This window comes from Lygodium microphyllum, chromosome 8, assembly GCF_053477565.2.
Source record: "Lygodium microphyllum isolate KBCC chromosome 8, Lygodium_microphyllum_v1.1.10, whole genome shotgun sequence".
In the NCBI taxonomy this organism is placed as follows: Eukaryota; Viridiplantae; Streptophyta; class Polypodiopsida; order Schizaeales; family Lygodiaceae; genus Lygodium; species Lygodium microphyllum.
The window spans coordinates 51,319,695-51,334,145 of record NC_141142.1 but is presented as its reverse complement, the minus strand read 5'-3'; the positions used below and the strand labels follow the sequence as shown (position 1 = coordinate 51,334,145).

At 37.5% G+C, this 14,451-nt stretch overlaps 1 protein-coding gene across 2 annotated transcripts; it reads left to right on the top strand.

Moving 5' to 3' along the window:
• Nucleotides 1-1,370: 1,370 nt before the first annotated feature.
• LOC148032270 (bidirectional sugar transporter SWEET6b-like) lies at nt 1,371-12,644 on the top strand. Of its 2 annotated transcripts, none has more exons than XM_087684065.1 (6): nt 1,371-2,018; nt 2,168-2,204; nt 2,485-2,704; nt 3,186-3,347; nt 3,543-3,662; nt 12,356-12,644. In XM_087684065.1, exons 1-6 carry the CDS (start codon nt 1,967-1,969, stop codon nt 12,566-12,568), a joined length of 804 nt encoding a protein of 267 aa, XP_087540191.1. In that variant the 5' UTR covers nt 1,371-1,966; the 3' UTR covers nt 12,569-12,644. The 2 variants fall into 2 exon arrangements, with proteins under 2 accessions (XP_087540191.1, XP_087540189.1); XM_087684063.1 differs by lacking the exon at nt 12,356-12,644 and adding an exon at nt 3,800-5,379.
• Nucleotides 12,645-14,451: the final 1,807 nt, after the last annotated feature.

Here is a 14,451-nt window from a genome sequence, read left to right as displayed (position 1 = left end):
AGTTTTAAAGGTTGGTTTTTGATTGGTTACATGCTTATGAATAATTACATTGCGTTTACATTGTTATAGGCTTTTGCTGGTTCTAGCTAGAGTTCCAACAACTTGGGCTTCTATGGACAATCCTAGGGTCTCACTAATAGTACCAAAGGGACATTTGATGTATGCCAATTGAGATATGTCACCAATAACAAGTTGGTGAACCTATGCTTTGATCCCTTCAAATTAAGTGCACTTTGCTTGAACGGTGTGCACCTAGCTAAGATGTTCTTGAGATGAGCCTTGTCTTTATTTATAAAGATTGTATGAATATGTGAAAGTGGTCTAGGACATCTCAATGAAGAGGCCACCTTCAAGTCCTAATGGATTGAGGATCTTTGGTGCTTTTGATCCCAAAGACAACTAATTTGCTCATGGACACCACATATGATGTGCTAGACGGAGTGGATTGTATGCATTAACTTCATGGGTTTGTGTTTTAGGGAGTGTAAGTAGGTTGTATATATAGATCTCTCTCTTTCCCCAAAGTTTAATCTTGCAAATAGGAGGAATGGACATTTGCCAATCCAATAGAATGTCCTTCAACTATGTTGTTTACACCAAAAAGTATGACAAATTAGTCTAGGGGAAGGTTTGTAAGAATCAAGAGTCAATACATGCATGTGATGGATAGTTAAAGGATTTTTTTTGTTACATGGCACTATGCATAAAATAACATGTGTCTCTAGCATGTTGGTATACTAAATGCCAAAAGTACATAACTTCAAAATCACTTCAATGTTTTTCAATGCATTGATTATGATAGGCAAAAGATTCTTCCTCTTGTATGTACTTGTAACTATTGTAACTCACATGCTCATCTCAATCACAGGTAAAGTGAGAATGTCATATATAGATAAGGTTAATTCTTAACTTCTTTAATGAGAAGGTAGGGGGTCAAGAGCCTCGTTCTTTTGTAGCATATTCAAGCCACCTTGGGAGCACAAACTTCCCTATGAGTTGTTTTCTATTTTTGGGACGGTGGACCTTATAGAGTGGCACATGGTATGTTAGAGTGTGACAAGTGTTGTCTAAGGATTGGGGTAGTTCTTCAATGTATGAAAAGAAAGCTAAAGACACTATTCATTCATCAAGTTAGTTGAAGTTAACCTCTGACAAAGTTGTGAAATAGCATGATCTTCTAAAGGAGGATCTTAAAAGCTCGAATCCCATTGTGCTTGTAAATTTTGTCACAAAATTTCGTCTTCCAAGGACGAGTAGGGGTTGGTTCCTTACGGTGACACAGTACCCACTACATTTGATCAACTTTTCAGTGTAAGTTAAGTAGTTCTTTGATAGTTGGGCTGCATCCAACCCAACCTTTTGCACCGAGGTCCGAAAGGGTAAGAGAGAGTGCCAGAGATTTTCTTTCTAGCGAGGATGGCTCTCTTAGATTTAAGTAGCTTTGCGGGAGGTGCCATTAAGGTTAGAAATTTGTCAACGAGGGGAGCGCAGATCACAGCGATAGGTGTCAGGTGAGGTGTTTTAGTCTCGGGACACAAAGCACGCGCTTTCTGAGGATACAAACATGCAATCATCTCTCCGCCATTTACGGCCTTGGGAAAGGGGATGATGGAGAGGCATTCGGTCTCTTGTTAGCATTCGTGGAGTACCATTAAAGAGAAGCTCAAAGCTCTCCATAATCAGCATTAGAATTTGATAGATCACTTCTTCCTCCTCCTCATCAGATAGCTTGCCTCTTCTTCTTCTTCTTCTTCTTCTTCTTCGCCTTCTTCTCTCTCTTCTTATGGCGTCTCCATATGCCTCAGTCTTTTGCTCCACTTAGCTTGCATGCTCTCCTCTTAACCCCTCCACACTTTGGCGCACCATCTCTTGTCTTCCCTTTTGCACTACTTTTAAGGTGATAGAATTGTTTCTCTGTTCTCCTACTTGCATTAGCTAGCTTTTAATTCACCTCAGTCGGTAAGCAATGGCTAATGATCATAGTCGATACATCGCCATCCAGATTTTGGGCATTCTTGGTAATGTGGCTTCAACCCTCACTTAAAACTAGAACATAGAGGATTATCAGCTTGAAAAATAGACATTTCATGCTTCTAACTGTACGTGCAAATTTAAACATTTTAGATTTCTTTCCTATGCTGATCATGATTCTCGGAAATGTGTGCAGGCAACATTGCATCATCGACATTCTTCTTATCTTCAATGTAGGACTCTCTCTCTCTCTCTCTCTCTCTCTCTCTCTCTCTCTCACAATAAGCTGTTCATAGATGCACTCAGAAGACAAATGTTGTAGACAAGCTTATTTGAGCATGCTTGCATGTGTCAATGTACAATGCATGTGCCGATGAAGGGCCGAACAAGCTATCATGAAGCGCCATGTCTAGGTTACGAACAGACGATCAGACATTGAAGCAACATGAGCTGATATTTAAATTGATCAATATCAGTTAACCCATGGATTAACAAATGATGGCCGGCATGCAGGCCAACGGCGATAAGGATGGTGAGGAAGAGATCAAGCGGGGGACTGACAGGGGATCTGTACGTGGTGAAGCTGTTCAACTGCTGTCTGTGGGTGCTGTACGCTAGCCCGCATCTAGGGCGCCCGCATGCCTTCTGGGTTCTACTCACCAATGCGTTAGGGGCCGCCTTCGCCCTCATCTACATCATCCCATATTGCTGCTACTCGTCGAAGTCCCAAAGGGTGAGTGCTGGATCAATTATAACATGAGGATTTTGCTTGTAACCTGGCCTATCTAGTTTACATTAAGTTATCAAAATGGCGCTCTCATTAGTACGTGATTATACACTCGTGTTTCTTGGGGGAGGAGGGTTTTACATGATCACCCACTTAATATGTACTGTGATTAAGCCCGTATTGGGTTATGTACTAAATTAAGATGTGATATGATTGCATGGTTTCAGTCATATGTTCAGGTATGAGAGAGAGAGAGAGAGAGAGAGAGAGAGAGAGAGAGAGAGAGAGAGAGAGAGAGAGAGAGAGATCATCCACTTGAGATGTAATGATTAAGCCTACATTTAATTAGGATATGTACTTAAGCTGTAATATGATTGTTTGATCCATGCCATCGTTAATCATCAATCATAAAGCCTTACAGCTAATTTGAGACGATTATTTGATCCATGTTGAATTATTCCTGAGCAAGTCTAGTTGTAAATTGCAGTTCAGTGTGCTCTGGAAGCTGAGCGTCGTCATGTTTAGCTTGGCTTTCATGGTGGCCTCATCCCTTCTTATATTGCACTCGCGTGAGAAAAAAATTGTTGTTATTGGCCTCATGTGTGCAGTCGTCAGTAGCGCCATGCACCTCTCCCTCCTCTCTCAAGCTGTAAGTGCGGATCCACCTTTACTACTCCATAACAATATTATACAGTTCTTTCTTCATTAAGCAATGGAATTATTAGTCCTATCGTAGAAACACAAAAAAGGAAATGCAACCATTGTTTATTGCACACTCAGCAAGCATACTACTGTCTTATCTCTTGATCCTGGTTATAAGATTGAATGTATTCTTCATGATCAGGGTGATGCTATCAAGTTCAAAAATCCAAAATATTTGCACCCGTACTCTTCTGTTGCAGCATTCTTAAAAGGAGCTATATGGACTGCATTCGGACTTGTTGTCACAGACATGTACATAGTGGTAATTAGATTAGAACCTTGATTCTCCTTCTAAATGTAATTTCCGACTCAGAGAACTGGTGCACTGCTAATTCGACTCAATCCATGTCAATTGACTTGAGTTGATTAATTAATATAAAAATTTTTGTCTACATGCAGATTCCTAATGGAGTGGGCATACTTATTGGTTGCATTGAAATGATTCTAGCCATGGTTCTATACCTCATGAGGAAGTTTGCTAGCAAAGATGTGGTTGGGAAATCCAATACCAAGCTTAGTCAAGACAACAATGAAAACCAATTAGAGAAAATAGAAAATCAAGAGACTCATAAGGTTGATTTAGAGTTGGGGGTCCTTGAAAATATGAAAGATCCTAGCAAAGAAGAGGATCCAATTAGTAGAGCAACAAGTGATTCCAAAAGGTGGTCATTTAGGACAGGACCCCCTTCTACAATCGTACCCTTAGATCATGATGATAATAATCTTGGAACACTTAACTTAGATGTGGAGTTTACCCAAGATCTTGAGCAAGTGTCCAATACCTCAGAACCCATCCATATGGTACACACAATTTTCCAAGCCACAATATTAGGAACTAAAACATAGTAGAATGTGCGTTCAAAAATTATAGTGCATCACAATGCAACATCATGGGCAATCTTCATACTAGTAGCTAATCAGCAATACCACTCAATACCCATCATCATCCTTAGAAGACATCCATCCAATGGCATGAAAGAAACATGAAGTCTTGCCATTGAAGAGATATTGCAATCTAGTTAATGTGGCCCTATTACATAGCACCAATGTTCTTAGACCATAGTCACCAATCGTTATCAATATCCATGCCACTCAAATGCAATACACATTCTACACATAGTCCTTCCTTGCCCAGCAACAATGAAGCTAACAAAAGGAAGCTTTTCCTCACAATTTCTTCATCCCCACATATTTATATGGGGCCCTTATGTCTAGCATGGTAAAAAACTTACATGCCATGCTTATCTTCATTTTGCTTTGAAAAGGATCTTGAGTGGGTTATGCACAATTACATGCCACTCCAGCGGTAATCTCTCACATGGGACTTCAGAACTCCTAGCTCCTACTTCAACACTCTATGGATGGAGAGGCATAAAAATGCTTCTCTCATGTCTAAAGTTTCGACATTGTAAATATATCCCATGTGAGAAAAACTTATTACCACTTGTGAGTGGAGATAGTGCAACCAAAATTGGATAACATATTATGCTCTTACAAAAAAAAAAAGACAAATTAAAAATTTGAGACCAAATTTGGAGTGTGTGTGAACATAAAATCATCAAGATTAAAGGCCAAATATATCTCAAATGTTTGTCTTGCTCTATGATTTACTATAGTACCATTTATGTACCTTTTTATTAGAGTTGAGAAGTTATATTTGAAATGTCCATGGAGGAGTAATTTGTTAGCTACATGAATATTGTTGAGACATTCCTAATGTGCCTTGCACACAATACTATAATTATTGGGTTTAATGCACTAAGTATGCATTGTTGTGACACCCTCAAGGAAGTTACTATATGTATATCCTCTACATAAAATATAACCCTTTTCTATTCAATATTGAAATAACCCTTTATATTACACCCTTTTGTATGTCAAAAATGGTATTTTAAAAATACATTTTTTTGAACCCACGTGATGCACACATATACTCATGAGTAACTTACTCAAGGTGACACCTAAGACATGAAAATAGTGGACTTATTAAGTTGAAAGCTTGCCTCTATCCCCCCCTTTTGGGGGACTAACTTAGCTTTATTTATGGTGTCACATGAGAGCAAAGGAGGAGGCTTATGGAATACAATACCACATGTAAGCATAAGGGCACATAAGTGTGTGCGCTAATATTTGGTTTATAAATTTTGAGGGAATCCCATTATGTGTGTGTGTGCATGTGTGTATGTTGATTTCTAACATAATAAATTTATCTATCATAACATCCCTTCTGTTATTTTGTAGGTGACCCATTTAGTTTATTTTCTTTCCCTTATGGCTATAAGCTGTACATGATTCCTATCATGATGAATAGGCCAATCTATTTGTATGGTTATCCATATGTTTTATATTGTTGTTGAAATAATAAATTGATCATTCAAAAGTATGAAAACCCATTCTTGCAAGTTAAGTAAAAAAGGAAAGAAATTGAAATTAGAAAAATAGAATTTGTTATCTAGTTGTCATCTCAAAGTCAAATGGAATCATGCAACTTTTTGATTATCAAAGCTTTCTTTTTGTATGCGTAATAGCTAACATGGTGGGTGATAGGTTAATTTGTCATATATACAAAATGAATGTGAGGAACCTTAAGCAATCACACTCAATAACACATTGAGAGAATAAATAGGAGTTTGATAATGATGTCATCCTACATAGTCATAAGAGTTTTGAAGGCCCCTAGGGTCTTGATATTAGCTACAAGTTAATGTTCGATACACTACTTTTTGCATGAACAATGTGAGGGAGTCCACCAAGTTTTGTGCTTCTCCATTGCTTCACATTATTATTATCTATTGTGCTTATGTAGACTTGATTGTGTACAACTAGAGCTACATCATGATAATTATGGCAATCTTATTCACCTATTTTTGTTGAAGATGCATGGATGTATTCCAAAGCTACATTTAGAAGAAGGGAATGTTTTACAACAACAACTATAGCTATCTTTGGCCTCCTATATTCTGATCCATTACCTACCCTCCTCTTAGTAAACTAAGAGAGCTCAAAATCAAGGGAGGTAGAGAGGGGAACCAACATAGTAAATCTATAATTTGGGCTTGTATTTATATTGAGAAATGGTGTGCAATATAATCTTAATATAATTAATGTGCATACACACTCCTTTATACCATTAAAACTAGTTGCACATACTAAATATATGAATTTGGCTTGTATTTATATTTAGAGAGCACCTAACACTTGATAGTGGTCTTTATACCATTAATTTGCACGTTTGAGCTTGAAGTGTAAGATTTCCAAGGCTAGATTGGGGACCACAATGCAACCAACACTAGCATTTTATTGTAAGATCCATCAACAATAGTCCTCACCATAGACCTACAAAGAATAATAACACACTATTAGTGAGTTTGGGAATCTCCCAATTCCCATTTTTTGAATACTCAAAAGGTGGCACCCTAATGACATGCCCATAAGTTTCTCAAAACCATATGATGTGACCTATCATTAGAAAGCGCTTGAAAAATGGAATCTATTGAGCTATAGAGCGCTTGATTTAGAGTTCTAGTGTTCAAGTTATGACAAATCCAAAGATTTGACCACGTGTCCCAAACTTATGGAAAATTCCCATATTCCCCAATATGGTGTTTAATGGCCATTAGCATACAACTACTAAATAATATTGCATTTGAATCACTAAGTCCAACTGATTAACAATTATCCAATGTCCAAGCTAAGAGAACATTTAATGGTGATTCACATGGGAATACCTATACAAATTATATAGTACAACATACCGAATCTGAGCAAGGAGTAGGGAACACACAACAAATATGAGAAGAACATAGAGTACTTTAATTTCAAAGAACCGATACAAAGATGGCTTTGTCCACCTGTATGCTTCCACTATAAAGCTTAGATATGGCGATCTGGATAGATGACATGCAAAGAGCTTAAGGGTAGCTAGAAGAACTGTTGGTGGGCAAAAGGTAGATTGATAATGGCTTTAGAAGGGTCTTCCTTTTATAGCCCACAAAGGTAGTTTGGTCAGCATGTCCAACCATATTATGAATCTTCCCTAGTTGGCCAGGGAATATTCCAGGGACTTGATAACTCCCACACCCTATAACTCGATGCACTATACCTCGAGTTGCTACTAGCAAAACTACTCTATCTAACCCAAAGGTTAAAATTTAATCCACAAAGGTCACATTTTTGCCAGTCGGTCATGTAGACCTCATTTGACATACAATTCAAGATCCACTCAATGTATGTAGTCACACATGGCTTCTCCTCATAATAGGGGAGTTACAACTTATAGCACCATGGATCATTGGTGCTACCTTACGAGGTTGGGGCATTCAACATCTCTAACAATACCCATGCTAATAACATAAATCATGATTCTCCCATCTCCTAAAGATTGACCCATATCCTAGGGTAAGTTACTCATGAATATATGTGTGTATCACGTGGGTTCAAAACAAGGTATTTTTAAAATACAAATTTTATACATTTTTTATATACAAAAGGGTGTAATATAAAGGGGTTATTCACATATTGAATAGAAAAGGGTTATGTGTTATTCATGAAAAATTCATAGATAAGGATATTTATAAATAAGCCTTGAATGCACATGATGTATAGGATATACATATAGTAGCTTCCCCGAGTCCATATTTGCATCACCTAGACATGTACATAGATTGTAACATATGCTTCATTATGGCTCCCTTAAATCCAATGAGATATAAACCTTTCGAATTAGTTCCCACTTCCAAACTCCTCAACCAACAAAAATACAAAAAATACGGACTATGATGCTCCACCAACAAATAACAGTGACTCAAAAAGAGATAGTAGTGATGATTCAAACCCTAAAATACAATAATTACCATCTAGGTCTCTGAAGGTCAAAATAAAGCTCTTGACTATCTCAGGGTGCAGACACCTTAAAAACATCACATAGAAAAGGAGTCAAAAAATTAAGTCCGAAGTGAAGAGCCAAAAGAAGCCACATGATCTTCCAAAATGATTTACATGATACAAAAAAAGGAGATTGAGTCATTGTACTATTTGGTGTAAAAAAGTGAAGGGAAAACTAGAAAACCCATTGAGGGCTTGGCAATGGTCATGGAGGTCAACCTTGCTCAACTAAGGGAAACCCCTAAACTTATCTACGTAGCCAAAGACCTTGATGCAAAATACAAATAGTGACTTGTCAATATACTTGAGGAGTATCACAATATATTTGATTGAAATCAATATGAACTGAAACATATACCACCTTAGTTGGTGTTGATGCATACTATTACTTTGAAATCATACACTAATCCCACTAAACAATGACCCTATCCCATGAGTCCTCACTATACACACCATGCGTGAAAAGAGCTCAAGAAACTATAAAAGTAAGATTTATTTATGAGGTTGAGCATATGGACTAGATATAATCCATCATCATGGTACTTAGGAAAAATAGAAAAATTTGAGTAAACATTAACTACAACTAAATGCTGCAACCAAGAGAGACCATTATCCATTGTCATACATAGGCCACATGATTGAGCATGTGGTAGGAAAGGAAGATTGCATCTTCTTAGATATCTTTTCACGTTATAAAGAGGTGCAAATACACATAGATGATTAGCCCAAGACTACCTTTTCCATTGAATGGGGGGTATTCACCCACATTGTCATACATTTTGGCTTAACAAATGCATTGGTAAATTTCCAAAGTCTTATATATATATTTTCAAAGATGTGCTAAGACATAAGCTCAAAGTATTCACAGATAACCTTTCTGTCCATTCAAGTTGGGAGAAATACCTCAAAGAGCTTTGACTAGTCCTCTAGCAATGTGAGTTGTACCACCTATCTCTAAATCCCTTGAAGTGTCAATTTTGGGTTAAATATGGCATCATTTTGGGGCCATGTGGTATCTTGGAATGACATTGAAATGGATCAAACCAAAACTAAGGTGATAATGGATCTCCCACCACCCATCAACCATAAAGGCATATTCCTCATACATACTGGTTACTATTGCTGCTTTACACTAAACTACATTTTCATAGCAAGCCTTTATAAGCAACTAATTATCAACGAATGGAAGGATAAATGAATGCAATGCTTTGTATAAAGCTCTAAAAAATTCTCTCATGACTACACTAATTTTACGGGCCCAAGTTTAGACAATCACTTTTCACATATATATCAATGTGTCCAAAATTACAATTGGTGATATTTGCACAAATGAGATGAGCATAATATGGATTTTCTTATGAGATATGCTAATAGATACCTCACTAAAACCATCAATTATCTATGATAGAATGAAAAGAAGTAGTGATGGTGTATGCCATTAAGAAGTCTTGATACTACTTGTTTGCTACCATATTCATGTGTTCCCAAACCATCAAGCATCGCTCTATTTAGTGAATAGGTGCCCTCTACTATAGGCCACATCACTAGATGTCTTCTACTTCTTCTAGAATCTAACTCTTGCATGGTCATGCACAAGGAAAGGAAATATTCTATCGCCAACCACATGTCTCACATTATTCGTAGATAGACGAAGAAATTGCGGTTGGTGATAATCTCCCCAATACCTATTTGTCTTGTGTAAACCATTCAAGGAAAATATTACACCTTATTGGATAGACACCATTATCCATATATTAGATAATAGACTGCTACAGATACCCACGGGGGATTCACTAGTAGTAATAAGGAGACGTCACCTGCATGCAAGAAATATATGAAAATACCCCTTATCTACCACCTATTTATGGGACCTTACCTTATAAAATGTACCTTCCTTCCCTTAAATAACCCCCTCCCTTACACTCACGTGGTACCATACGGTAAACCCTAGTGGACCCCGCCCCGGACTCATTTCTTAATTTAATTAGTTAGCAAACATCTTCTATTCACATTCTCAATCTTGCACTATTTTAAGAAGAACTATTTGAACTTCTAGAGTAGACTACGATAATATTAAGCTCATGGTTGCACTTTGGGCTTATCACATAGTTTAGAAAATAGTAACTAGCCAAATACCCTTCATGCAAACTCATGATATTGAGTAATTATGGTAATCAAATTCATTTTCTTGAGTCTTTGTATTGCAATTCAAGAACTTTGGGAAGGTGCAAACGTTTGGACAAAACATCTTTTAAAACTAAAATGATTGACTAAAACATGGTTACTTAACAAGCCACATCATAGTTTTTGAGAATTTCACAATATTAGTGAGTTTGGGAATCTCCCAATTCCCATTTTTTGAATGCTAAAAAGGTGGCACCCGGATAACATGCCCATAATTTTCTCAAAACCATATGATGTGACCTATCATTGGAAAGCGCTTGAAAAATGGAATCTATTGAGCTATAGAGCGCTCGATTTGGAGTTATAGTGTTCAGGTTATGACAAATCCAAAGATTTGACCACATGTCCCAAACTTATGGAAAATTCCCATATTTCCCAATATGGTATTGTTCAAAGCCTAATGAAATAACTAGTTTGATAAACACATAAAGCAAGGATCCTTTTGGAAGGGTGATCTCATCATGCTATACTCAATCAAAGGACAGAAAGAGAAACTTAAGTCTCAAGGCCTTGGTTTCTATCATGTTTGTGTCACAAGCAAGATAGGAAAACATAGACTTAAAAATCTTAGATGGGTAAATCATTGGTCACTTTAACAAAAGTCATAGTAAATGCAAATACCATGCTACTAGCATGAGTCACCCATGAAGGAACCTAATGCCCATATATGATCTATCATGATGATTGAGCAAACTTGATATGCACAAATGGAGCAGTGCACACAATTTACCCATCAGCCTTCAATTATTATTCTTCCCAAGAAGGTCAATGTTTGAGAAGCCACTATCAATAACCTAAGAATGGAGGATGATATTATAATTTGACCTTTTACCTTTGTATCTAGTTGACTATCAAATTATATTACCACCAATGTTCTTATTGATGAAGGTGCTAATCACAATACTCCTTCATGTTGTTATTGGCTAGAATTGGTCAACTAATGCTATAACCCACTAACATAGAGCAACAACCATACAGAGGCCAATATTATTCACTATTGGGAAAGTGTAACGTACAATTGATAGTAGAAACAAATATCAATCCCATCTCCCTCTTATTAGAGCTATCGATTGTGCAAGGTTAAGACCAACAGTCTCTGAGCACTAGGGCATAGTTGCCTAGACTCCATCAAAAGCCCCAATCTACTTCTCAACAAGATCCCATTCTTCCAAGGCCACTGTTCATTCCAGATGAACATGTATAAAGTGCCATTTTAATAAGACCAACAGTCTCTGAGCACTAGGGCATAGTTGCCTAGACTCCATCAAAAGCCCCAATCTACTTCTCAACAAGATCCCATTCTTCCAAGGCCACTGTTCATTCCAGATGAACATGTATAAAGTGCCATTTTAATTGGGGTGGACCATGAATGATACCCCATTGGATTCTCAAGGCCCTCATATGTGCAAAAGATATTATTAAGGCTCTCTAGACCTCTAAAATCCTAAGCAAACCATGCCAATGTGATAGCATCATGAGGATCCGTTGCCTTGCCCTAAACTATCCTTGATGCCAGGAGGCATATTTCACGGTGGATTCTGTGCCACGGTGGATTCCGTGAGGTTTTACGGTGGATTTTGTAAACTTTGATGGGTGACCGGGGCTCATACACAAAGTGAATTCTTTGTGCGAGAAGTTGATGGGGACGCCTGTCCTTTTCGGGCGTTTCATTAATTTAGTGTGTACATGGGTGATTCCATAGCGGGTGATTCCGCAAAATGCATATTAAATTAATAAACGTTTATGAGTTTAGAGTGCGCACTCATAATAAATTAAGGTTAGGATTTATTTCTAACTAGTTGATTTATTTATGTAGCTGAAGACTGCTAGGTATTCACTTTTGTCGGTTTAATTGTATTATTCTACTAACGATTGTGAATGCTTCAGTTGATGTGTAGAGATAGTAGCAGTGGTGGAGGAAAGCATTGGAGGATAGCAAGTATTCGATTTATGGATTATATTTTGATGGGCACATACCTTAGGCATGATGCCTATATTTTGTCACGCCTATTTATTGAGGCGTCGGTTATTTATTATTATTTTGTATGCGCATGGGCGCACGATTATGTTATTTCTATTTGGACATTGTATTGGGCATGACAGACTCTTTGGGCACCGTCCATTAGCTTTATTCTTATTTTGTGTTAAAGCAAACTCAAAAGCTAAAAGCTCGCTATTTTGTAATTTGGGCTATTATTTGAGCTTGAAGATGAATAATACATAAAATACATGCTTTGTGGAGCGTCACACAAGGCATGGGGGGAGATTGCACCCAATTGGTCTCTTTCTCTTGTCATTCATGCTTTTTGCCTTGTAATTTGTGCAAAAAGTAGAGTTTTATTGTTCTTGGGGACCTTTCGGCATTCACTACGCGAGCGTACAGCATTCGATCTGCGCACCAATCCTATATGCATAGTCACATTTGAGAACCACAGTAGTACTAATCCCATGCTGCTACTATGAATTAGGAATCATCAAGACAATAGAGTCCATTGCGCTATAAATGTTGTGTAGACCTGCCACCAATACAAAAACAAACACTAGGCACATCATGGTTTATTGTCCCAATTAGACTATAGAGATACCATGAATTATCCATGAGACATCCATGACACAAGAAACCATGACCTTAGTTGACAACAACATGTCTCATAAAGAACACTTGACGGAACCATAGCCGGAACCATAGCCAGCTACCCTATCCACCACATATAAACTTAATAAACCTCCCTTTATAGTCAATGATCTTAAGCCACTTCCCCTTTGCCATCTAAATAAGAGTTAGAATTACTATTGTATCTATGAAATAGTTGAAGAACTAGTCCAAAAAATGCAATCCACACTGATTGAATGCTTCTTTTAGGTGGACTCTACATTTGATACCCTCACAAAAATTTTCACTATGGTAGATATAGTTCTAGCTAATGTTGATATGATTGTGCTCACATCCCAGTGATACACCTCCCTTTATAGTCAATGATCATAAGCCACTTCCCCTTGGTCATCTAAAGAGGAGTCATCATTAATGTTCTATCTATGAAAACTTTGAAGAGCTAGTCTAGCAAATGCAGTATATACGGATCGAATGTTTCTTGTATGTGAACTCTACATTTGATACCCTCACAAAGCTTTTCACTATGGTAGATCTAGGCCTAGCTAATGCTGATATGATTGTGCTCACATCCTAGTGATACACCTCCCTTTATAGTCAATTATCACAAGCCACTTCCCCTTGGCCATCTAAAGACGAGTCGTATAATTAATGTTCTATCTATGAAACAATGGAAGAACTAGTCCAACAAATACAGTACATACCTATCGAATGTGTCTTGTAGGTGGACTCTACATTTGATACCCTCACGATGCTTTTTACTATGTTACTAGCTAATGCTGATATGATTGTGCTCACATCCTAGTCATAACCAACATCGGAAGAGTACGAGCACCTATTCCATAAGAGCATTTCTATCCATGAGCAACTCTCTTCGTAAAGAATGCCTCTCTTCTACTTTAAGGAGTAATATTTTCTCGTTTGTTCCTTTCTCATACATGACCGATTGATTTCCATTTAGTACACTTTATCCTTTCAAAAAAGAGGCTAATAGCATACATTCCGATAACTTCTATTGAAATACCAAAACACCAAAAACAAAACTGTCCATCCTTCTCATCCACATAGTAGCTACATGTCTCCAAGACACCTCCAAGGTTAATGAACTTAAATTTTAATGTATCTCCTCTAGTGGCTTTGCATGGAATTGGTACTAACAACACCTTGAAATGGCCACTAAAGGAAATTTCCTTTCCACCTTGTTTAAGCAACATCATGTAGTTGATTTGCTTAGTAGTGACGCAAGCTATTGTGATTCAATGTTCTTACAATCTATCCATGGGGTTTGCAAACTTAACACACCCAAATAATTGCTCCATCACCCACTTTTAGGCAATATCGTGACCAAGGAGAAGCTTCATATTGATAGTTG